The sequence below is a fragment of the Phlebotomus papatasi genome, chromosome 1 (assembly GCF_024763615.1).
Source record: "Phlebotomus papatasi isolate M1 chromosome 1, Ppap_2.1, whole genome shotgun sequence".
Lineage (NCBI taxonomy): Eukaryota > Metazoa > Arthropoda > Insecta > Diptera > Psychodidae > Phlebotomus > Phlebotomus papatasi.
Genome location: NC_077222.1, coordinates 75,515,801 through 75,543,756, shown reverse-complemented (window position 1 = coordinate 75,543,756; position 27,956 = coordinate 75,515,801). Strand labels below are relative to the sequence as shown.

The 27,956-nt window shown below is 32.5% G+C and overlaps 1 protein-coding gene across 1 annotated transcript in view; it reads right to left on the bottom strand.

Annotated features, from left to right (window-relative positions):
• LOC129803700 (uncharacterized) overlaps positions 1-2,957 on the bottom strand; it is a 60,392-nt gene extending 57,435 nt beyond the window's left edge. The window contains exon 1 of the mRNA XM_055850457.1: positions 969-2,957. Within this exon, the coding sequence (XP_055706432.1) occupies positions 969-1,029 (61 nt within the window). The 5' untranslated portion in view covers positions 1,030-2,957. The remainder of the gene's footprint in view (positions 1-968) is intronic.
• Between the last annotated feature and the right edge of the window lie 24,999 nt (positions 2,958-27,956).

The window sequence follows — 27,956 nt, the reverse complement described above, 5'->3', positions numbered from 1 at the left end:
AATAATGTTCACAAGCAAGAATACAATCTTCTCGTTTCTCAATCTCTCATGACCCACCATTCTTCTCATCCTCACCTTCCTCCCAACTTCTATACAGTTCCCATGGACTACTTCCACGCTACCAATGACTATGAGTCAGAGATGAACTCCCAACCCAACCCCTGTGATGAGGTGAAACTTCCATTTGGTCAAATCCCAGACCTCATGAATGGTAGTATTGGGGTAATGAGAGTATAGAGGGGGATACGCAGAAAGTGAGAGATTGAAATGTTGTACACAATTAATGGTAAATTACATCAATTTATCGATTTGGAACTTTTTTGCTCTACTATTCAGAGATCAGCCACAAACATCTCCATTTCCATGCCATTTGATGAAATTTATGTTAAATGTATGGGAAAAAGAGTGTTATTTTTTCCACATGAACATCCAGAATACCATTTGAGGTGAGCGGGTAAGAGCTCTAAATAATGCAAGAGTTGGTGCATTGTAATGAAATTATGTGACACGCTGAAATGCTGTAAATCGTTCATCAGGACGACAAATTGCATTAATTTGATAGTACATGGAAATATAGCCTAAATATTTTTTCCTTCCATCATTCAAAAAAAAACATTTTTTATCCATATTCTGTTCACAATTTTCATACACTTTTTTATTCAGTTCATCTCATGATGCTTCATGGAGACGCCTGGTGCAATGAGAATGCGATTGTGGTTGTGCACGTTTTTAGAATAATACGCTCTATTTTCGCCATTTGTGCCAAAAAGGTCCAACAAAAGACGACTTGCGAAAACAAATTTAATGGAAATTAATCGATTTGGAGGTAAGGAAGGAAATGAAGGAATGAAAAATGTGGCAATTTTGTGTAACATTTCCTCTCCACTTTTCAAACCTATTTAGCCCTGAGTGATGGGATAAAGTCAAATGAATTGGGATGGAAATCAATTTGAATGTTGATCTCTCACCTTGCCATAGTGTGGAGAATGTGAAAAATGTCGTGATGATACTCCACAGAAGCCTCATCATTTCTCCCTCGTTGCTTCCTCACTCAATTGACGCGCTGTCGTGTCGTCTGTCGATGGGGGTTGGGATGAGATTCCTCGTCGTCTGAGCAGCTGCTTTGGGGTTGTGCTTGTGTATATGGAGGTCAAATGATGGGATCACATTACTCTTTCACCAGTTTCACCTCTTTTTATCCAATATCACACTGAAGATATTCTTGAAAAAAACTTTAAGCTTTCAATAGGATTTTCTACTTGCTCCCATTCGCTAGGAAATCCTATATCCCTTTTCACAAGCACTTTAATTCACTTTATTTGCATTTCAGGGGGTTAGTTTACCTTTTTATGCTCTACTTCGTTCTCTCTTTACTTCGTCACAAAACACACAAAACACACATAGAAAGGTGGGGTTTCTTCCAAGGAAAATATGTCTCTTACTAAAATGTTATATGAGTGGGTTGTGATACTGTTAGAATATTCAAGAGCACAAAGTGGTTGATACTTTTCTTGCAAACTATAACCTGTTCGTCGAAAATGTTCTGTAAATTCTGTACTTTATGCTTTTTTCTTCTCATCTGATATTCACTCTGAGAAAGATACTGGATGAAATACAAAATAAATGTCTGTGTGGAGAAACACTAGTTAAGATAGCAACACTGGAGGTGCTATCCTGACATTTGCACCCATTTCATTACATTTCACTGTTATATCCATCCAAGTCCAAATAATGGAGAAAAAGCGCGCAAAGGTGAAATCGATATTTTGCAATGAGAATGCAGGAGTTTCTCCTTCAAGCAAAATTGTTATGCCGGAAGCCCTGTGTGAGAACACTTTCTAGATGTGGCGTGTTGAAAATGATGGAAATTGCAAATTTTTGAATTTTCTGGTGCAAAAGTCTATGATGAAGACGAGCCAACTATTGCACAAAATAACTGAAGCAATCGATCAATTTCTTAGTATAGATATTCACACAGTATCTTGATCGATTCAATTGCACTTGGTTGAATTTTCTATCATCACCCCCTAAAGAAATCACGGTTGATAGCGAGAGACTTTGCGTTACACTCCAATAACTCCTCGAGAAACATCAAGTAGGAAAAATAGCAAAGAAAATTGTACTTCAGCTCTCTGATATTTTTTCATTCACAGAGTTTTATTTTAGCTTTTTTCCATTTTTTCGTTTTGCTCTTGTGTCACAATTCAATTCACTTCAAGAGTTCTCACATTCGGACTATTCTTCAAGAATTGGGCAAAAGTACGTCTCCCAACGAAAAGTCCTCGTGAAAGAGCGTGGAAAATGGGTCAAAGCTTCCCGATAGTCGTTGAGGTACTGACGGCACTTTTGAATACTTTCCTACTAAAATATATCTCACTGGAAGTACTCAATTCCAGGAATGTGTCAGGAAGGGGGAACCTCTGTCTCTTTCCTTCCAGCGCCAGCGAGGAGAAATTGTTTTTCAACTAGAAACAATAAAACGGATAAGAGTCGAAAATAAAAACAAAAAAAACAACATTTAATTGAAAAATTCGCAATTTGTCCATTACCATTTTCGAAAAATTTCTCATCAAACTCCTCTATCTAATCATTTTTACCTTTGAGTATACTGTTTTATGGTTTTTTTCTTTAGCCTAATGCATGAATCATATATGTTATACAGGATATAAAAACCCTCCTGTGCTTTCTCGTGATGTCATTTCTGCTCTTTCTGTGGTTCGAAATAATGATGATGGTGCATCAAATGCTACCAGAGCTGCCAGAGATCAGCTTTGCATGATAGAGATGCTTTGTGGACTATACATGAATGAAATAGTCACCCACCACAAAAAATGGACATAAAAAGTCAGAAAATAAAAAAACAACGACAAAAAAATAGGAAAATGTGCATATCAGTCGTTTTCACAAATAAAAAGACTAAGATTAGCGAAAAGGATGCGTATTCCATTCAAATGATTCAAATGCTTTTACAACTAAAAAGCCATTTCTCCAATGATAAATGGAAAGACAGCTTGGAAAAAATCTGCAATATTCGTTGAATGCTCTCAGGGTAGCAAAAATCAGTAAAAGTTTAATATTATTTAATTGCAGTCACTAAAGCAATTTTTATAATTCTTTTTACATTTATTTAAATCAAGAATTTCCTTTTTTATTTTAATAAATCAAAATTACGTTATTATTTAAAATATTCCTCAAAGTTCTGATATTACAGATCATTTTAAATTTCTATATAAGTTCATTATAAGAAACTTATGACTAAAATAAAAATTATATGCAAATTTATAATATTTAATAATATTAAGATTTGCAGTCCCAAGCCCAATGAAATTAAACACCTTGAATCTTCTAAATTAACGCTATTCTAAACAATTTAAGCTAACGTAAGTGATAAATTTAACAAATTTATCAAATTTATCACTTGGCTCATAGAAGAATACCCCGATTTTTGTAATAAACCAATTAAACCTTTAAAAAAAACTAGTGGATCAACAATGACCCAAAAAGCATTTTTTGTGACTAATTAAAAGACAAAAAAACTTTTTATAATAAACAAATGTTCTTGTTTGTGTTGAGTCATGGGAAATTCACTGCTTCTTAATATTTCTTCAAGTTTCAACTTATTCGAAATAAAACTCTGAGAGATAGAGTCCGTAGAAATTTACTGCTTGACTAGTACTTTAGAAAGAAACAACTTTATTCATTTTTTTCCGAAAATTCAATTTTTGAAATTCTACCTACAACTTCTAGACAGGATTATTCAGTGCTTTAACAAAGAATTTTTTTTAATAAATTAATCACAACTTATTTTACAAGAAAAATCGTGATATGAAATAAGGGAACTGCACCAAATTTCGGCAAACTTGCAATTTCGGCCATTTCTTTTGTTCCTTAAATTTCCACGAGTTTTTAGTTTTGTCATACACTAATGCAAAAAAAAAACAAAAAAAATATCGTTTCGTCGAATGAGATTACGTGAAAAATACTTTATAAGAATACCAGAAGAACAAGGAAATATGAGAATCGAGGTAGCCGAAATATCCAAGCAACACTTCTTAAAAATAGTTAACAAAAAAATCAATTTGTAAAAATATTACATTTAAAACTTGAGACTTTAGCGCTTGCATGCAATTATTTCGAAATTTGGTACATTTACCCTAAACCGAAAAATTTTAATTTTGTATAACATTCTAATTCAAAAATTCAAATATTTTAATTTAACTTAAGTTGTAAATTCAAGTACGAGCTTTACTCATCCGCTAAACAAAAATATTTTTGTTTTTTGATCGTAGATGAATCTACAATGAATAATCGTATCAACTATCCAGTTATTTTTTTTTTCAAAAGAATCTCTGAAAATCGCAGATAGGGGAGGTGGGCTACTTTGAGCTGTGGTGATACATTGATATAGCTACAATAATATATCTATCGGAATAATATAATTTTAAGTCAACTGTAATATGGAACGTAACCAACGATATGCTTATGGTTTCAATTAAATAAATGTTTTATTACGTAGAAAAGAAAAAAAGGAAAAATAACGTCTGGTTTTTCTTTATTAGTGGTCATTGAAGACCGGAAATTGCTTGAGTTCGAGCAGTAAGATGCAGAAAATAATGATCTTAAAATATGCATTTCTTTGTTTTTAAATACAACTGTTTCTTTTTCAAAAACTTTTCTTTTTTATGGTTTTCTTTTAAGGACTCTACACATAAGAGAAATTTATGTCCATTTTGAAAAGTTTTTCCTACAAAAGCGTAGGGAATGTGTTTCAATATGGACATACATTTCTCTAGAGACCATTAATCCTATTATGTGATAGATAACTCATTATTTACTTATCGTTTATATTAAACTTTCAAAAAGCTCAGGAGCAATAACAAATTTCCACACAAAAAATAGATTAGAAAAAAATATTTTATATATATTATATATAATATATATACAGTGGCGGCCACTAAAATAGAATCACTCCTTAAAACTTGAGTTTTTTCACTTTTGGTACCTTTTTTCAAGTGTATTTAAAAAAAATTTAATTTAGAAATGTTACAGTAATTGCCTTACGTAGAAAAAATACAGTACTGTCCGCAAAAGGTCTGTATTTTTACTCAGAATGTGTCAAAAAAGTGATGTTCTGCTGGGACAAAAAAAAATAGAATCACTTTCATTTATAGTCATAAACTCATTTCGAGTCATTATCATTTCGAGTATTTCAAAAATAACAAAATTTTAGTGTAATGTCAGTAATTATTTAATGTCTTGATAATTAATTTTCCAAGTTTGGATAAATGAAAGTATGAGAAATTGGAGAAAATGTATAACTTTCTTGTTAAAGGCTCTATTAGAGTTTTTAAGGGTTACGAAAGCATGTAATGATCGTAAAAGTCATAGCTGACCACAGTAAATTACGAAAATCAATAATCCATAACACAATATAATGTTTACGTAAACATAAGACTCGAAATTTTGGCTGCCACCGCTTACACAGGTCAATCGTATTAAGAAAACAACAATTCAGGATTTTCAAATTGTTCAATGTGGTAAAATCAATCTAGCATTTCATCGCAATGTATTCTATGGGACAAATAAAGTTGAAAAGGTCCTACGAAAAGTCCTGCCTAAGTTATAAATAGATTTCAATCATTTGTATCACATTGAAGGACGAACATAAAAACACAGATTTAAAATCCTTGAAACATAGAAAAATGATAGCTGTTCTTGAATGCCATAGATTCAAAAATTTTGTCCGAGAGGAGCCATATGCAGCATTTTACTTCGAAAAAATATTGAACTAATCATAAAATAGGACTCTTTCATGATAAGCTTCATATCAGAGTTGGTACTTATTGGAAATTTCAATCTTATTTTATTAAGATAATTAATAAAATAATTTTGCGGCCAGTACTGTACTTTTTCGACGTAAGGCAATTACTTTAAAATTGCTAAATTAAAATTTTTTAAACATACTAGAAAAAAATTATCAAAATTAAAAAACTCAAGTTTTAAGGAGTGATTCTATTTTATTGGCCGACACTGTATATCGACCACTCAGAATATAATACGACTAACTCGCGAATGGCCAACTTTACAGGAGAGTCATTTAAAGCTGAGATTTTACATGCTGATCATAGGATTTTTAAGTATCGGAACCGATATAACTTTGGGAATAATTAACTTTTCGGTATAATATTCACAGGGAAGGTAGAGGGTGTCACGGAGTACCCGAAAAGCGAAAAAAACGAATTTTGCAAAAAATCGAGTTAGTCGGATTATATTCTGAGTGGTCGATATATCGTCGGTTGCGTCTACCTTTGTCGTATCTGCATTTGTTTTGTATCTGCATTCGGTGCAAACTACAATACAGATGTCCCTTCTTGCGTAAAATGCTGACACAAAAGAAATGCAGATACGACAGAGGTAGACGCATCCAACGATATATATATATAATTAGTTATATATTTATTTTATTTTTTTAATTTAGAAGTTAAAAGAATGCATAGCAGCTTTTCCTATATTTCACAAAAACGAGTTTGAACAGATAAACATTTAATCGAATTTCTCAGCATCTCGTGAAATAATTTCATGAAATTAATGGGAATGAGTAAAAATTGACGTGAATGGGAATGCTTTGTTATTGGAACTGGGAGACAACAAAGGGATTTTTCTTATAGTATATATTGTGTGACAAAAGTAGAGAAGAAAATAAATTTACGAGTGGCCTAATTTTTCACCATCATTGTCCCGCATGAGAGGATGCAATTTTCTTCCTCTCAATGTAACCCCCAGCAAAAGAAAGGAACATACAAGGGAAGAGGGAAAATTCTACAAACAGTGAAGCGCAACAGTTTTTCCCCTCACATGAAGGGTTTGAGATATTTTCCACTTCATGGAATTTTCCCCCTTTACTGGAGCATGCGTAGGATATCTCTAAAGGAGCGGATACTCTTAGGTGGGAGAGATTGTGGAGAAGAGTTAGAGTGGATTGGTGTAAGAAACAACGTGCGTGATTGGGGTGGTGAAAGGATTAACCTCTCGCCCTCGCGCCACGAATGAAACTCCATTAAGATTTAATTCAAAATTCATTTTTTATAATGCAGAAGAATGTGTGAGCATGATGCCTTTCTCATTTTCATGATAATCCTCATACTCATGCACAAAAACCATCCCATACAGAATTTTTCTCTCGCATTTCCTGTAATTCCCTTTTTTTCCTAACGTAAAACCTCCTCCTCCTCCTCCTCAAACTTTGACATAGATGTCTCCGAAACACAAAGAAAGGCAAAAGATGGAATTTAGGCTGAAAATTTAATTCCTTCATCGCATTATTTATTTATCTGCGATTTGAACCATTTTTTTCCAAGTTAATATTTCAGCAGAATTACACTGTGAAACCTCCAACTGAAGGATCTTTAAAAGAGGAAATATACATCGTGGTTTAAAATGAATTGCAATAATGTTAGAGGACTTTTCCTGGTTCTATGAGATTATTTAACAACGGAAAGAGGATGTTGAATCCTTCTATTTTGCCTCTTTCAACATATATTTTTCTTACTGGGGGGATTGTCGTGGAAATATGCAGAGGAAATTGAATTGGTGTAAATGAGCAATATAACGGAAAGACTTTTTTGATTAACACCGAGACAAGAAGGAAATGGAAATGTTTCGGAAAGATTTGCAAGAACCGTATAAACATACTCGTAATATTAGGCTTGTATTAGAAAAAAAGTAAAGTTGTTCCAATGAAATTTCTGAAATTAATGCTACTATGCAAAAAAATCCATTCCAACAGGATCAAGAAGAATGTGCTTGAAATTCCGAGAAAAAGCTTTACTTTATTTATATAAACTCAGATGCGGAAAGATTTTGTTATATAGAGACCAATTAATTAATTCAAGTAAGTTTTACTTTATAAAACCGCAATAGGAAATGACGAGAGGATTCTTATGGTGAATTGTTTCATATGTTGACTTCTGATTTAATGGTACTAAATTGAAGAAATTATCCTAATTAAAATTCAAATGATTAGATTACAGGAAGACGTCAGAGATCTCTCTCAAGTGATGAATATAGCATTTAATTTTTGTAAAGAAGTGGAAACTTAAAGCTTTTAAGAGAAGAAAAAATCAAGAACCTAATTAAACTCTGCGGAAAAGCCGGAAGAGAATGAGTCAGAAGAAACTTCCATCTGGTGGTGCGAGGACAAAGGCGAAAAGTGTGTTGACCATTTTGACGCATTATATTTTATTTATACTTCTCCCTCTATACTGGGATCTCTTCTATGGGATGGGGAATGCAAGTCACTTTTCTAAGTGATGATGTTGCGATATGTTAAGGCGAATCTTGCCGGGCACATCAGTGAAGGCAATAAAAAGTCCGTGTGACAATTCCCATGCGGTATCCTCGAGAGTGTCGTAAAAAACCAAGCTCCGCCGTACAACTTTCACCCATAAAAATGATTTACGAAAGTAAAACCGCGGCATAACACTCTCACTACGCCTTTCACAACCAATCTGCCTTCCTCATACGCTACTGAGTCGCTTAGTTGTACCACGGGGTGACTTTTCTGGTGAATCCTGATGCAGAGGAGAGTCGCTGCAGGTGCAGCTCGAATGTTCCAGCTGTCTAGAGTAGTTAGAATCACGATTAGAAAGACTATGAAGAAAAATTGCCACAAAAGCGTTAGGATGTATTGTGTATTATGAATAACAAAAGTTACCCATGATATATCCCTGGCTAGTGTATTATTCCCGTCCAAAAGACCACCACACTTTCTGAGCTTTTCTCAGCACTTGGGACTTTGGCTTGGGGTTCTTTATCTAGACACCAAATTGCCAGATGGGAAGGCAAGTTTTGTGTCATTCCACCAAACTACTAAAGTGTCGCATCCTCTCCACATTGCATTAACTCACTGTACCATGGCATCTGCAGGGTGCATAACAGGAACAATATTAACTTCACACCATATACCTACACACAGAGGAAACTTGGTCGAGTTATATCATCTATAATATCATGCGTCTTGGACGTCTTGGAGTTTATTGTTGTTAACCCAGGAAACTAAAAATTCAAACAAATTTAAAAAAAAAATGCATAAGATAAAGCATTATGAACAGGTACTGTACGTGGGCAGCGCTGTATGTTGGAACGCCAAGGACGTGCCTTTTTTATCTCAGCTACAAAAAGTTTTTTATTCTAAATAACCATCAAGCGATCAAACCTGGAACATATATTAATAGCTTTGAATTGGATACCCCATTCCTTTATAATGCAAAATACAGGATAGATAATGGTGTTACTTCTATGACACTGACTGAGAGAAATCCGAAAAAATTAAAATAACATGCCGGAAATGTTAATTTTACCCTGCAGTATTGATCCGAAATCGGTGTAAATATTACCCTTTTTAGGTGTATTGGGGGTTAAAGTTAACCTTTTTCATGTTAATTTTACCCTTAAAAGGAGTAAAATTAACATTAAAAATGTTGATATATTTAGGTGAGATTCTTAACAATCTCACCTACTATTTTATACCTAAAAGTGTTAAAGTTATGACGAAAAAATGTTAATCGCACCCTCTGTTTTTTCTCAGTGGAAAAAATGAACAGGGGAAATATTTATCCTGAACATTTTTTTTAGCACATGACTGACTATTCTCGAGTGCTTCTACAAATTCGACTTTTCTTTTTGTAGGCTCTTATCACGACTGTTTGTTAATTTTGGAACACAATTAGGACTGGAGAAAACAGCCAAGACAGGATCCAATACAAAAAAGTTGATAATGTGAAAGGACTTAAGAATAGTCATCTATACTATAAATAAGTTCAGGAGAAAGATTTCCCGTTTTTATTTTCATTGGAATAGTATACAATAACACATGTTTAAAAATCTCACTTGTGCAAATGTTAATATTATTGTTTGTTACGACATTTGTTAATATTAAACTGATATTATTATAAACAGGGGCATGACATTTCCTATGTTTCCCATATGTTTCTAGCGCGCCGAAAAAGCTTTTAGGTTTATTAGCTGTTTCCTGTCAGTGTAGAATGAATTAGCAAGTAATAGTAATACAAAATAAAAGCCAATTTGATATAGAATAGGCAACCGAAAACCCCAAATTGGCAACCTACGTAGTTTTGGAGATATCTCGTGAAATGTGTACGTAAACAGGGAAAAATTTACACTAAAATCGGTCGCGTTTTTCAGAACTAATGTCACCGCTCTGATTATAAATATATACGTGGTAATATGTAAAGAATATTTCACACTCAAATTTTATTACGTTGGTGCCATAATTCAGAACAAAAAAACCGTTAAATAATACGCCGTATATACACCTTTCAGCGTCAACTGCAATTAATTTAATCAAACTCCACAAATACGTCTGTACCTGTTTCCAAGATTTAGATACTTTTTAGAAAGAAATTAATTATTATCAATCTTATCAAGCACTTCTTAATAAGTATGAACCACGCAAATAAAATTGAAGCGAAATAATGTCATATTACTTCTCAAAACGGTTTTTGCTTTTGTCCTTTTTAACATGAAAATAAATGGAGTCATTTTGCATAAACAACCATAAAATTATCCCAAAAAATTGGTGATAAAGAATCAGTATAATGGAAATTGATGCAAGTCTATTTGGAGCTTAACAATACGTAGCATCAAACTACTATGTATTATAAATTAAATTCAGTCAAGCTTATTGATAATAATATTGATATGAAGACTTCGCATTTTTTGAATAGGCCCCCGCTATTATAAATTAAACGCCACAAATGTTCAGAGTTGAAAGACTCCATGTAAAAGATTACCGTCATTTAGTCCGAATAAAAAAGTCATTGTGAAATGATCAGAGATTTGGCAGAAACACTACAGATGAAGATATGTTTAAATATAAAGTTTACATGTTAAAAGGAAAATCCCAAGGTCTGGGAAATGGATTTTTTTTACTGGCAGAACATAAAGCCGATTTGCTGTATAAAATATTTACTAATGACTCTCCCTTTTTGTCTCTACCACACGCCACTTTGGTGCACTACACCTTCCTGAGGTAAGCTCAGGTGGGTGAGCAGCTACACGGAGACTTTTATAATTTTGTTGCTGAAAACTTTATTTGCAAATCATGAAAATGCAACAAAGTTCTGAGACACGGGAGTTGATATGGGGGGATAGCGATATAGTGTAGGTAGAAGGTGTAACTCAAGGCACTTTTTTTACTAACATCCACTCTTACATTTTCCACCCTAATGTCTCTTTCTATTGTAGCTCAAAGAAAATTTTCCCTCATGGCGGTCAACTCAGTTTATTGGGCTCTCGTTTTTATGACCGCAAATCGTGTTTTTGCCACGAGACTCTCTTCTGTTCATTTATTATCACCACGAGTGATTACAATGCAAATGAAGAAATTAAATATTTTTTCAGTAGAAAGAAAGGTTTGAAAGGTAAAGTTTGTATTCGTGGCACATCTTACATCTCTAGATGTTTTCTTTATGTTTCCCCTTTTTTTTCAATTCACAACGTTAGGATTCTTCTCCAGTTGGTAAGCGCTTTATTGTTTCACTTATAACTACCACCATTGTGGCTTAACACGTTTAATTGCGCCCCATAAGCGGCACCTTGAGCACCATCATAAAGACATTCATCGCGTACATAGTTTTATTGCTTAAGCAAACCACAAGAATTAGCTTCAGCGTGCTCCATATATGACATGGAAGCTTCTCCCTCAATTACATGCAATCCCTGCAAAAAAGTGTACCGCTTTAAGTGTTAACAATTTTAAGCTTCATCCACCTTTCTTACCACATTCACGTTCACATTGAGAGGCTAAATTACCGTAGGAGTTCTCTTCCAGCTCCATGTATACAACCCCTGATGATGGGGCGAAAAGGGGACACAAACAAGGAGAGAATGGGCGAGATTGCATTTTCAGTGTGAACCAAATTGACTCCTTTACGCCACACCGACAATTTCTTTTGTGGGTGGTAATTCAATCGCTTAATTGAGGGGTTTCATCCCCACTGAATAATTACTCTTTTACGTGTATGTGTATCCTTTCATCTCTATTCACAGTCTACACAGCTTTTATTGCTCTAACCTCACAGAAAGAACAATATGTATAATTCCTCAATTATTCTATACCCTAAAATTTCCATCTTGTGTCCCTAAAATCTTTTTACATCATAATATTTGAAAATGAGTCGATTTTCGAAAAAAAAAACGCATTTGTCCAACCGTCCATTTAGAATAAACCAGGTTTTGAGACCAAGCGGTTAAAAATATCAACTGGGATATTTAGGAGACATCTAGGCATATCATTGGTTTTTAGTTGAATTTCGGAACTTTGCTGTGCCCGAAAATTTAACATAAGATATCTTCGATGAACGATCGTCTAGCCCCGAATGCATTTTGACAAGTAAGCAAGGGCTTGCGAGAAACACTTTGGCAATGTTTAAGTTCGATCACTTGACATGAAATTTAATAATGATTGATTATAGTAGGGGAAATGATTGAGAATCTCACCTAAAATTTTAATACAGGCATATAACAGTATTTTTAATTGAAAATATGGATTAATCATTTTGAGTCAGTAAATTACGAAACTTGGGAACGAAAAAACACATTTTGACCAGTAATTGGTTCATAATTTCTCAATTTTTCCTTTTTTATCATTTACCACTTTTCATTTTTACTGACAAGTTTACTGACAAGTTTACTGACATGATTTAAACAAATGCATGATTGCCTGCCATGCCATTTTGCACATGGTCTATATTTGAGATATATAAATTACTTATAATCTTATAGAAATATAATGAGCTTATTATCATAAATTAATTCTAAAATAATTTTTCGTCCCATAACTATCCTATTGTTCTCATATTCATATTTGCTGAAAGAGATATACATTGAATATGTTATTAGAAGAACAAACTTTGTCTCGTGTTTTACTCATATCCTTCCAACGCAACACCAACAGAATGGCATTCTTCCTGTATGTTGTAGTCCACAGCATAAATAATCCTAGGGGTGTAGAAGGTTTGTGGATAGGGGTACTATTAAAAAGTCGCCAATGAGACAGAGCCCAAAAATGTGGGTGAAGCATAGGGTTGAGCTTAGAGGGGAGCTCAAAACTAGTTGACCAGTGTGTGTATAAAATCAGCCACCCTTCGAGGCACTCTCTGGTATTTTCCACCCTTATAAGTACCATTACGTGGCCATTATTACGGTCATTGAGTGCTAAATAATTCGTGCAAATTTTCAAACTTAACACAATGAGGATCATTTTTGTGCCCATTCTCATGCGGTGAACTCAATTGTGACGCACCCCAACCAACATATGTGGGGGGTTTTGTGACACTTGGGGCAACAGGGGTCACACAACCCATTGAGATTTGTGGTATAACTCCACGATAGGAAATCTTCTTCCGTGCAACATGGACACTATACTATAAGATTTTGATCATAAACACGCAACAGAGACCTCTCCCAAGAGGCACGTAAAAGGGGTAAAAATTCTTCCTATCTGTGAGATGTGACATGGAAGAGGGATGATATTGTTTGGAACAGGTTAAAAGGGTATAGGTAAAATTAAGTGAAAAGTTGAATAATAGTTTATATAATTATTGAATTTTCTGGAATGTTGCATTGAATGATTTATAAAGCATATTACACAGACTTCTTTCTCACATTATTATGATTGGAGTATACTCTAGGAAACTAACGACTATATAATTCAAACGATAGGCAAATTTTTATTCCTATTTCCATGCTCTAAGAGAAATACTTTTGTTTGTTTATGGCTGTTTAGTCTCAATAAACTATTAAAATATATATAAATGACAATAAATCATTGGCAAGTTATACGTGTGGAAATGCTAGACAATAAATGTGGTTATATATTGATTTTCTGTTATATTCTTCTGACATATAGTAAAGCACTATTTAGCCACGTGGATCCTAATCCACTGAAAAATAAAATATAATAAAAGACCATAATAGCACATGTAAAACATTTATTGCTCATTTTTTCAAAAGTAAAATATTTAGCAAATGAGCCTAATTTCATTATTCAATGCTTTGAGAAAATTGCTGTTCTTGTGCTTGTTTATTACTCATATACTAAATATTCATATGGTATTATGAAAAATACTGCTAAATGGGCCAAATGAGCAGTAAAAAATTAAATTTCATCAATAAATAATAAAATTTGATTAGTACGCTATTTAGAACTTTAAAAGCAGAGAAATTTTCATACAAATTTTCCTGCAACCATAGACACTAAATTTTTTTTATTGACCAATTTAAAATTTTTGCAGACGAAATTTAATTTTTTCTAACCGAATTCCATTTTTTACTGACCGAATTTAATTTTTCATCGTTTACTTTTTTTTGCCTTATGAAAATAAAAATCAAAGAATTTAAAAGGCATTGTATAAATGATCAGTAAAAAGTTAAAATTGAGCTGTAACAAGAAAATTGAAACAGTGATATTATCGTCCAAATTTTGGAAAAGGGAAAATAAAGGGTTTTTCATTCTATCTGCAACAATTTTAGATGCTAAATATATAAATTAGAACCATTTTTATAAAGATTTAGGTTTCTTACTGACCATAATTGGATATTTTACTGCTCATTTTTAATTTTTTACTAACCACTTTGAATTTTTTACTGCTCGTTTGTTTTTTGCCAATTTAATGCCAATCTGCGTATCATCAATAGAAGGATTTAAATTTCCTCTTAAGTCCCTCTTTTGTTTTCTTAAACCATATGGTTTATTTTTTAAATATTAGCAAAAAGCAATAATGAAATTATTCCCAGATTTATCATTGTATTTTCGAAGGTTGAGGAAATCGTTATATCTAAGATAAAACCATTATGTGCCACTATATCTAATTGGTGTGAAAGTTGTGGGTATGGACAAAGAAAAATATTTATTTTCACCAAAATACGTGATTTGGGGAAAATCTGAAATTTTCGACAACTTTAGAAAAACTCATGGTTTAACCTACGATTTTTGTTCAGGGTCACATATCAACGAAACATGTATAGTTATATGGGAAAATTTCTTGAATTTTGTTATCTTACTCTACCCTCTTTGGCAATATGTCTGAAATGACGGTGTGAGAATTTTCTCAATGACGACGACACAATGCAAAAGAGGAAAGTCACAACAATTAATCATCGAGGGTAATTGGATTTTTTTCTCTCTCCCAGTGTTTGAATTATAATAATATTGAAATGAGGGAAATAAATTCCCTTTTTCTGCTCAACCAACGACTTCACAATATAAAACTCATGGCAACAATAAAATTTTTTTCTCCTCCACCATTGGAAATTTTTTCGATGGTCTAAGCTAATTACTTAACATGATTATGCCACACTCGAGCCACAAAAAGACGACAGGGGTTAAATTCAAATGGGAGGAAAATCGAAAGAATTTTCATCAAGCAACTTACAAGAAAACATGCAAAGCTATTAGAGTGGCATTATGTGAGAGTAAAAAGGGTGGAAGCATTATGAGAATTTCCTCGCACCTCAAATTTTTTTTATGAAACACTATATACATACTAGTACACTATACGTTACAGAATTGAGACGACTGCTTCTCTACCATCAATTTTAGTCTTTTAGTGCTATTTTTCATACAAGTCGGTGAATGGTAAAATAAGAATATCCTTCCGCGCCTTTTCGACTATAATGAATAAATCAACCCACCCAAAAAAAAGCCACCAAGAAACCGAGGAAAAAGAATGAAGAGATACTCCTAAATTTCCATTTCACATTATTCTTAAAGATGTAATTTCAGATATGAAGCATTTTTTGACTCCTATGAGAAAATGAGCTTCTCAAGTTAAATAAAATGAACTTCATTTCAGTCTCTAGAGTGCCTCTCAAAATTTCTCACTATATCTAAAGTCAATTTCTTTCTCTTAAAAAGGAAAAAATATATAAAATCTAGTGTAAAGTTACACAAGAAAATTTAACAAAGAATAGTTAAATATAAAACAATAGAATTTAGTATGAATTGATTTTCAAACAGTATATTTGGTATTTTTAAGAGCTTTTCACCGAAAATTCTTTATGTATCAATATACCCTATTTCAAAATTCAGGTATACAAATTCATACAAACCTGGCATAGTAGCTCAAATAAATGTTTAATTCAAAATAAATTTTGCTGCAGGATATTTGTATTTAGTTCAATTCTGCAAACAAAAACTATTTAAGTACAAAGTTTTAGAATCAGGTTCAAAATCCAACAATTTATTTCTATTCAGTTAAGGGCTTTCCTTGGACAATAATTGAGAAGTTTGTCAATTACAAAAAGTTAGCTAACTACATAAATTTTGCAAATATTTCTATTTATTTAATTGGCTTAATTAAGCTTAATTTGCCTTAAATCGCTATCAAATAACGAAACTTTCTTTCTAACCCCATGTGCATTATAAAATCATTAGATACTTAACAAATAAATAAATTCAATACATGATAATAAAAACTAAATTAAGATAAAATTCGTTTCGTTTACACAACAGAAATATAATTTCAGAAAAAATTAATTAACTAAGATCTTACATCTGACACTTCTACTTTCCATTTAATTTTGTAAAAAAAACATACATGGGATTTTCCATGCATTTGGTTCTAGATGATGACTCGTCATAATATTAAAATTTATTTCATATACCTAATAAAATGTAAGTTATATATATGACGTTTTTTTCATTAATCTACCTCTTCCTATAAGGATTATGTTCAAATTTTGTATCCCAAATGGTGCAAAATATAGTGCCAAGGTCCTAACATGAGACCTTAAAGTGCCAATAGGTGTTTCTTTGACCCTAACATAAAAATAATTACTCTTAATTTCAATAAATAAAGCCAATAAAGCATTTTAAAACCACTAAACACATCTTTTTCACATTAAAAGTAACTTGAAATACCATATTCACTCAGTTTAGAGACTGATGAAGTTAACGTGTGATTGAGTAGGAAAGCCCTATATATTTTTCGGGCACTTCACAATCTTTCCAAAATTCAGTCAATATCGTTAGTTTACTCATCATCATTGTGGTGAGTAATAGCAACCAGCACAGACTTTGCATTTATCAGAAAACAATTGTGTTGAGAGATGCTCGAATTCTCTTACCCATCCTGCACATTTCTAGAACTTTTCCATCACGTTCCCACACATACCTCTTTCCGAACATGAATAATTTCACGAGGCATCCATTTCGATGGCAAAGAGTGGTCAAAGTAGAAATATTCCAGGCCCTCATGTGTAGCATATGTGAGAGAAAATCATATCCTGGCTGGTTTTTTCGCAGTCACACCCCTCTATGTGGAAAATTCAAACACGTCCCACCACTCACAATCAATCCACAGAGAAAGCCTCAATTATTCATCAACTCTATTTCCATTTGTGAGAATTTTCAGAATTTTCCACAATATGGGAGTAGGAAAAATAGCAGCAACCACACCACCGTAATTGAGAGATAACCATTTGCTGAAAAATGTTCTATACTGAAAAACCAAATATATGTGTCACTGAAGATTAATATTAGAAATATACATTATATACGGATGAATTGTGGCCTTTTTCCTCTTGGTTAAATTCTAAAAAAAAGGGAAATCAACACAATTGAACTTTTTATGCTGCAAAATAATTGATTAGGTGGATTTGGGAACATTTATGGATCAATTAAGTAATTGAAAGGTAAGTACAATAAAACCTAAAATTAAAACTCGGATGAATAAAGGTTTTCCATGATAATTTTTCCAATCCAATGGATTATGAAAATTATCTTAAAATAGATCTACCCCGCTTTCGAGAAATATTTCGTTTTAAAAGCTTATAAAATTGCAAAGAAAAACAACTTATTGCTAATTTGTAATACAATGTTTTTACTGTATATCAAATACCTGTCTGTTTTTGTCTGCTTATTTTATATGAATAAAAAAGTTTTTTATGAATAAACACAAATACATACTACATTATAAATATATGAAAATAAAAAGATTTCCATATCGTTTTTGATTTTTTTTAATATTGTTGTTTAAAAATATTTCAAATTCTCCTAAAAATACGAAAAAGATGACTACAGGTTTTCTTTGTAATAATATACACATGATGATATTCATCGCTCGTAGATCACGAACATGAACCTCTCAAAATCGATACTACTGGCATTTTGACTATGCGGCCATTCTGACCATCTCTTAAGTGCAGTTGCTTCTGGAGTCAAAATCAAAAGAAATATCGGCAATTTCGCAAGAGCTAAAAGTTAAGTGCCCAGAATACGACAAGGTCAGAAATGCATGTCGAAATATGGTTATAATAACCCTCTTGCAGTAATAGGGGGTGTTACTGCAAAATTGTATTGCAGGAAGGTTATTGATCTTGTGTCGGATGTCTAAACTTGGAGTTAATTATGAAATTATGATCATATATGCTTCTTCTATGAAATAAGTAGAAACTGAGTATGGTATTGGAGCGGGCACTGTAAATTTTTTTTTGGCTTTTTTTGTTCCTATCGTTCATAGAGGCAGAAATTACACCAAACTCTGTTGGACTTTCCAAGACTAGATATAAGACGTTTCACAAGTCTGATGTTTCAGTTTCATTTTTATCGTAGATTTTCGATCCGTAAAAATGTTTTGTTCTTAAAGGGTGAAGTTATTAGAGTACATTAATTAATTACACTAATTAATTACACTAATTAATAGTAAAGTAATTTTGTACAGTAGGGGAAGTGTGGAAAATTTCGGACAGCTTCTAATTTCGGCCATGGAAATAAATTAATTAAAATTATGTATGCTATCTTCGAATAGTCAATGAATGCATTTTGCTTTTAAATATTTATTCATTTTAGGATGTATTAACACAAAGACCGTTAAATTTTAGGTAGGGGAGACTGGGGCAAAAAGTCACAAATCGAAAAATTCAAAATTGAATATCTTCCAAGGCCTTCTTCAATGTCGTAAGTTTCTTAGAATTCGAACAAGGAATTAAGAAAATAAAAAATTTCAAAATTTTTAGCCCTATTTTTGAAATATTTTCCTTGCGGAAGATAACAATAATTAGGGTAAGTGTGCTTAATTCCGGCCAGCTTGCAATTTCGGCCACCTTTTTTGTTCCTCGTATTTCCATGAACTTTTAGATTTTACGTACTCTAGAGATTATACAATGCAAAGAATAACAAAAAATGTAGCTACGACAAACGAGATGACGTGAAAAAGATATTGGAAGAATTCCCGAAGGGCAAGGAACTATGAGAATGAAGGTGGCCGAAATAGGGTACCAAAGCTATGTCTATATTTTTATTCATTTTAAAATGTATTAAGAATGATTTAAGAGTAAATAAAGACGGTAAACTCTTTACAAGGTTCCAAGCAACACTATTTCAGAAGAAAGAATAAAAAAAATCAATTTGTATTTAGAATATTACATTTCAAACTTGAGACTTTGACGCTTGCATGCAACTATGACAAAATTTGGCACACTTACCCTACCCACTTATTTTCCAAAAATGGTGCACTGGTGAATATTTTCTAAATAATTAGGATTTTTTGGATTTCAAACTTAGGACTTCGGTGCTTATATGCAACTATGCCGAAATTTGGCACACTCACCCTATCTAATTTTGAATTTTAAGATTTCTTCACTGTTTCAGATGGGTAAATAAAAAAAGAGCAGTTCCTCATGGTATTTTTTTTATCTGAAGCAGTAAAAACGTTTAAAAAATCAAATTAGATTCTATACAAAATTCCCTAGAAACAATTTTTCTTAATATAGTCTTGTAGAATTCCTTAAGTAAGGCACTGTAGAACCATAAATCTTTTTTTGTTTATAATGCTCTTGGTCCTATTACTGAGATTACTATAAGTAAAGTGGCGCACTCTTAGGACCTTAAGAGCTCCTATAGGAATTTCTACAGAAAATTCTCACTTTAAGTCTTTTAAAAGTGCACTAAAAGACTTGTTTAATACTTGATTCTATAAGGCAGCTATTTTGCTTCTTAGGTTACCCCATTCTAGCCTATATAGCAATTTTTAAATATAACAGGAATAAAGTAAAATTTGGGATTTCAGAGGGATTTTTCAATTTCGAACTCCTTAATGACTTCTACACTAGAGAAATTTATGCCTATATTTGACAGTTTTTCCTAGGCAAGCGTAAACAATTCGCTTCAATATGGACATAATTTTATCTAGTATGTTGAGGCCATAAGTCTTAATAAAACTAAAATAAAAATGTTCGAATCACTCTAAATAGAATTTCATAATTAATACTACGTTATTTCTAGATAATGAGTGACAAAAGCTCCAAATTGATCTGTCTGAAATTTCAAATTGTATACTAATTTACAAATAGTTCAATCAAAACTGAAACTATCAAGTCAATAATTTTAGTGGATTTAGTAGTCAGATACTGTTTTAGTAACATGAAAGTTTTAGCCAATGCCTCTCATAGCGATAGGAAAAATCGCAAGATTAATTTCCTCGACTTTCCAATGATCTTGTTCTGTGTTTAAAAACTAATTTCAACATTTGAAAAAAAAATCGTGCGTCCTATTTCGAAAATTTTGTGCTTATCCATCATTTAAATTGCTCATGGCATTTCAATTTCTGGCAATCAAACCAGGGAAAAGAATATTCAATTCAAAAAATAGGATTGAAATTTACTCCAGTTGAAAAATTCTGTGGGTGGCACAGGATGAAAGGAAAGAGGAAGAATCCATGAATCAGTGGAAAGAAAGGGAAAACAGCAATTTCCAATAATCTCTTTATTAAATTCTCCCACACAAAATGAGACGCAAAGCACTGAAATTGTTACATCAGATGTGAGGAGTATTATTTCAAAAAGAATTTCTACCATTTCCACTTCGCATCCCCCTCGTCATTTTGTAATTTGGGATGAACTCCGCACCGACAGCAAATTGTGGCCGCCCTTCAAATTCTTGTGGAGCAAAGTACCAATTGTGGAAATTGAATGAAATGTGCGGGATGGAGTGTGAGATATATTTGAGTATACGCGCAAAAAAGATAAGGATGAGTCAGATCGGGGGGAAGAGAAAAACTTTGTTTTCCCGATAATGGCAAATTGATACAAACGCTTCCTTGAAATAGATTGGAGCCTGGGCTCAGAAATTCCTAAAAGGGTGGTTATTTTAGTAAAGTGCGGTAAATGAAATGCATGTACATCATGTACATGTACAAAATTTTTCGTTACAATTTAAGGAATTTCCGCGAGAGTTTTCTCTTTTCTTTTTATCAGAAACAACAAATAATCACATTTTCTAGAATTTACTTATGAATTTTTTAAGATAAAGGAAAAATTACACAGACTCCAATGTTCTCTTTGGTCTTATTTGTTTTTAAGGTCATTCCTATGGATCTCATCATAAAAACTAATGGTCTTAAATAAATTATTTGATCTGGCTATTTTTATCAAAGTTCATTCATTAAAAAGATTGAATGGTCCTTGAATTTCGAGCGACCACTTTTAATCGGTTATGAAACGGTTATTGATTTTTAATCACTGTCTTTTAAAAATGTCCTTGAGAGAACTACAAATAGAAGAAATGCATTTGTTCGATTTCTTATATACTGTGTCAGACAGATTTATAGTCAATTTATTACCCAGTTTATTATCTATTAAAAATTAATTACACGTTCAATAAATATATTGCTAAAAGAAAAGCATTAAATCCCGACTTAAAAACACTTAAATGCAAAACTAAGGAATATACAATTAAACTCCCAGATTGCCAATTTAATTTAATTGTTTATAAACACAGAAGTTTATAAACACATTGTCTAACAAAGCGATAGAGACACTTTTTAGAATATTATTCAATTTAGTTGTGTTATAGGGGGAGGTGGAGCTACTTTGAGCTGTGGGGCTAACGATTTTTCGCATATTTCTAAAGGGAACTGTGCTTTATTGTAATGTAATTTAGATATACAAAAAAAGTGAAATAAAAAAAATGCGAAAAAATTATATAACATACAGAAAAATGTAAAATTCTTAAAGAGAAACACCCAGAAATTTAATTTCAAATCCCATCCGGTGAATGCCAATACCCTAATTCTGAATCCTTGAATATATAGTTTTAGTTGGAATTTGCAAATCTCAAAACATTTTTAATTTTTCAGCTAATACCGAACTTACATTCCCTATTTCTTAGCGTGAAAGAGGTAGTATTCTAACCCATTTCATTCGCTCAGAGCTTCTAAACTTAAACGCCTCAGGAATTCACGTCCAATTTAAGGTCGCAAAGTCTGTTATATTCTTAAATTTAAAGTCAAAATTATTTGGTGTATATTAGTGTAATCCCACAGCTCAAAATAGCCCAATCTTCCCCTATCTTATTTCTAAAAAAAAACTTGTCCATGATAAAATGGGCTGGAAAAGCATCCCATGCTTTGAAAATGCTCGAATTCGTGACTTAAGGCCTCTACGAACCGGGAGCAATTTTCTTAAAAAAAATTGCTCCCAGATAAAGTAAATTGACTAATGACCTCTACACACTACGGAAATTTATGTCAATATTGAAGCAAATTGCCTACGCTTGTGTAGAAAAAAACTGTCAAACATGGACATAAATTTCTGTGTTAAAGTGTGTAAAGGCCATAAGGTAAGTGAAGCATGTATTGACCTTGAAAGTTGTATCGGCGCCCCATAAATGATTTTCTGAAAATTATACGATGCTTTTTTATTAATTGTTTTTTGCAAAAGCAATTATTATAATATTAGTTACCAATGGAGCACATACTGGAAAAAAATCGTTAGAAGCGACACATAATTTTCAAAAAATAATTTAACTAAGGGTGACGATATAACAATCATGGTCGATATATGTTTCATTTACCTTATGTCACTGTAGAAGCAAATGTCAATAAATTAAAAAAAAAGCCTTTTGATGAAAATTGCTTTAAATATGTAGTGGCTATTAGAGAGCATATACCTAAAAAGTACTTTCGTGTCATTTACTGTTTATAGCTTAAACAGTAAAGTATAGATTTAAACCGAATGAATCACTGAAAAGTTCACCCAAAATAGTTTAGGTGTTAAGTTCTCCAATTGATTTTATACAATTTCATCAAAACTTTTTAGGATTCCTTATTTTATCAATTTCTAAACCATTGCACTTATCTATCAAACTAACATGTATTTCTAATAACTTTCAAATAGTTGAATGATTTATTATATAAGATATTTAGGAAAAATTCTATGGTTCTGACGATTTTTCTTTAAGTTGTGAAGGTATGAGATGAACAGGTGCATATAGTATCATGGAAAAGTTTTCTATAGCCAATAATTATTTTAATTAAAAAAAAAACTTCAAAAGTTTAATGAAAAGATTGTGCTAACCGTTTTAGTCGATTAAGTTCGAAATTTCAATAACACATTTTCTGCATAAACAAAATTAAAAAAAAAATAAATAAAAATAGTTTTTTTTGGTTTTATGAATGATTTTAAATTGTCAATGATTTTCAGAATATTTTCTGCAAAATTTTCTGTACATTTGGTAGTATTACGAGAATTCATGATTATAAAATAATATTATTAAAAATATTGTTATACTAAAAAAGAGATATTTTAAAATGTTAGTGATCTATCAATGTTCAAAAATAGATTAGCAGTGCCTAAGCCCTTGTATTTACAGATTAATTATTATCAAAATTCAGGAATTAATAACGAATGATGCAAATATATTAAGTTTTTATATTTATAAAGAATTGTTATTAAAATTCTGTAACGAAATCCTTGCTCAAATAAATTTTCTGTGTTTAAGGCTTTAATGAGAAAGCCATGAAATACTAATTTAGATCCATTCTAGTAACTGAAGTTTTTTTTATTAAAATCAGTATTTTTATTAAAAAAATGATTCATTTTTGCCTGAAGTTGCCCCGTATTGGGAAACTTTCAAGCATTCTGGCAAACAGGTTAAATCATTGCTCCCAAGACCAATAAAATAAAAGGTTAGGTGTTCCGGGTGTTCCCATTTTAGCTGAGATTCTTTACAATCCCAGCTTTTGTGGTCTTAAGTTTATCAACTCTAATCCCGGTTTACAATTTTTACTAAAAGCGATGGGGATCTCAGTGGCGCAATAGGCAAGACCATAGCATCTTGGGTAAACGAAATCTCTGACTCGACTAGCAAAGTTGTGAGTTCGAGCCCTGCACGGTGCTGCAAGCAACTGAATGTCAGGAAAAGACATTTTCACTGGTAAAACGTAATAAATTGCACCGCCTGTGCCCAAAAACACTCTGGGAGCGTGGAAGAAGCATCCACACTACGGGGAAGGCGCTCCTAGGCGGTCTACACATGGACTTAGCGGATTTTTCCATCACGGAATACAACAGCAATATAACATGATTACATATTCCGATACGATTAATAATAATTAAAATCAATCTCAAAATAAAATTTGCAAATTAGGGGTAAAACTGCCCCATCATCCTCTATAGGGGAACCTGGGGAAAAAAGTCACAAAACGAATATTTTATTTTTTTACAAGCTACCCTAGAGCCCTAGAAATTTCTAATTAGTACAGTTTTATAGGAAATTTTTTAATGCTCTATAACTTTTTGAAAGTCATTTTCCTTTTTTTTGTAAGGAAATACATTTAGGGTAAGTGTGCCAAATTCCGGCCAGCTTGCAATTTCGGCCACCTTTTTTGTTCCTCGAATTTCTATAAAATTTTAGTTTTTACATACTCTAGAGATTATTCAATGCAAAAGAATGACAAAAAATGTAGCTTCGACAAACGAGATGACGTGAAAAAGGTATTGGAAGAATTCCTGAAGGGCAAGGAACTATGGAATGAAGGTGGCCGAAATAGGGCACCAAAGCTATGTCTAAATTTTTATTCATTTTAAAATGTATTAAGAATGATTTTAGAGTAAATAAAGACGATAAACTGTCTACAAAGTTCTAAGCAACACTCCTTAAGTAAAAGGAATAAAAAAATCAATTTCTATTAAAGATATTACATTTCAAACTTGAGACTTTGGCGCTTGCATGCAACTATGCCGAAATTTAGCACACTTACCCTATCGAGCTGATTTCTAAAAGGTAATTTTGTGACCATTCTCAAAAATGCTGGGGCAAATAGTACCAGGTATGGGGTATTATCATATTTTGATTTGCTTTATTACGGGCTTTCGTAAATTTAAAAAAATTGTTAGGTGACATATTTTCATAGGAAATTTATTCCTCTACACCTTTTTAAAACACAGTTTTCTCTATCTGAACGAGAAAAGCGCTTTTCGAGCTATTTTAGAAAAAAAACACACAAGAGACTGCTAATCGTTTGACCAATGCAAACAAAAAGCGGCGACTTTACCTTTTGTTACTTTTTACCCCAAGTGGTCATTTTTATTAAAAGGATTTCTAGAGAAAAGAATCTTTGTGAAATTCTAAAAAAAATAGTGGTTTCGTATTCAAAGAATCCAAATCATTTAGGAAATATTTACCAGTGCATAAATTTTGGAAAATAAGTAAGGTAAAGTATCCTGTAGTCGGCCGGTTCCTCAACTCGGCCAGTGAGGTAATTTAATCAATTTACTTAGGTTTGCTATAATATGGTTTTATAGATCTAACATTATAAGGTCTATTATATAGTATATAACGTAAATCAGTGAAAACTTTATAAAAACTGACTATAAAACGTGAAAAAATTGGACGAACAATTCAACTGGCCGAGTTAAGGAACTGGCCGACTTGAGGATACTTTACCTTAGGTCAAAATGTATATCTGTTGTAAGGAAAACATTTGAAAAATAGGGCTAAAAATTTCAATATTTTTTATTTTATGAATTCCTTCTTCGAATTCTAAGAAACTTACGACTTTGAAGAAGGTCTATGGAGGCCATCTATGGAAAAAAATTTAAGCCGCTATCTCTTTTATCTTGGAAGATATTGAATTTTCAAATTTTCAATTTGTGACTTTTTGCCCCAGTCTCCCCTACTGTTCTCTCTGTGGAATTCGAGCAGTAAAAAAACAATAATTCGCCCCCACACCTCTGAGACTTTATCTCATCCACGTTCGGGAATTTTTTCCGCAATATATCTCTCCTTGATTCAGTGACTTCTTAATGCAATAATGTGATTAAAATTTTATACCATTACACATCCTTTCTACCGTAGCTTGGTGTCCTTTTAGCAATATTGCCAAGTAATAGATTCTCCCCATGGTAATACCATTTTCTCATGTGGCGCGAGACAAGTGAAGAAGTAAGTGCAGAAGAATCCCCAGCAATTTGTTATGGATGTTAATGGATGGGATGGATATCAAAGTGATTAGGATGAAAAGATCCTTATTCTCAGGACTCGGGGTATGTGTGAATTTAATTGAAAATTTGCCATAAATTATTGAGAAAATGGAGAAGCTCGTTTGCAAATTAATTTTGTTGTTGAGAAGTATAACCACTTACTGGTCAGCAGCATGTTAACATGTTCTCTGTGGTTTGATAGTTTCGTAAAGAGTATGTATTTTCCTCGTTATCAAAAGGGGGGGGGGGGAGGGATACAATTTTCATTCAACAAGTCTCCGATGTGTATTCATCTTGAAAACCACAAGTGGATCTTTCACAATCACCAAACCCATCCAAAATTCTTTCGATAATTTTTTTGGGCCCTTTCCCATTAAAGGCGCCAGATAAAACTTTTTATTGATTCAGTAAGACTTTTTCTTCAATGACTTTGTGCAAAAAGGGCAAAAATTATGCGAGAAGAAATCCTTGAAATTCTCTGCGATGAAAGAATTTTTCTCTGACTTTCTTTTTCAGCTCCTAATCATCTCAGTAATGCTTCATTGAATTCAATAATTTCCATATGGCCCATGGGGAAAATTAAAGTTCTTTCATGCTGAAAGATGCAATTTCGAAAAAAAATATCCTTTTATCTTATATTAAAAAGTATCCCAGATTTCATTAATTTCAAGACAATTTGTTTTTAAGCAAAGGATAATATATACAAAATAACACAGAGGGAATAATTTAATTAATTATCTCCTTGATTTGCATTATATTCAGTATATTATGTATTATTATATATTGTTCACATTTGGAAACCTAAATACAGACTGAAGAAATTAACCGCAACACTCTTTCACTCAATCTGATTTTGCTGCTCAAAAATAGTTTTTCATTGATTTTAAAAATTCAATGCTTATTTAAAAAAAACTGCAGTCTGTGCTCCATTATGTTCCAGTCTAATTCCCATCAAAAATAGTCTGCTGATTTCGTCACGAAATCGGCAGATTTAATCGGCGCGTCGGCAGATAATATGCCGACCGTCCTCATATTATCTGCCGACGTTTGTTCTCGAAGTGCAACACGACGCTGTTCTAAAAGTCGGCAGATATGTCTGCAGATTTTATGCGTCTGTCTCTTGCGATTAAAGGCAGACACGACGTCTGAAAATCTGCTGAGACTTTTAGTAGCCTGTCTACACATATATTTCACTCCCCACGCCCCCAAAATTATTAGGAAAATACTTTATTTCATTTAAAATTGATTTATTAATGACACAATGTCTACATGTGTGAATGTGTGTTGTGTGTTTAGCGAAATTCTGTCCTGGAGATGATGTTCTGTCCTGAAATCTCAAAGTTGAGATGGGGCTTGCTCCGTGAGTCCCTTGAAGTGACAGATAAGATCCTCCTGGAAACACCTTCCACCTTTTTTCCGGGCTTTGATGATTTTCTGGAAGTGTACAAAATGTCCTAAATTAAATATAAATTAGGAAAAAAAATGTCTAAAACTTGTCTAGATGAATACACAATAACTCTATTTATATAAATAATGCATTAGGGAATTATTAAATCACAGAATTATCGTGAAATTCACGAGAAAATAAATTGACAAGTGAAAAATTAAAGATGGCGAGCACTCGAAAATTGCACAAAGTATTTTTTTCTCGCGAAATTGAGGAAGAAAACAAC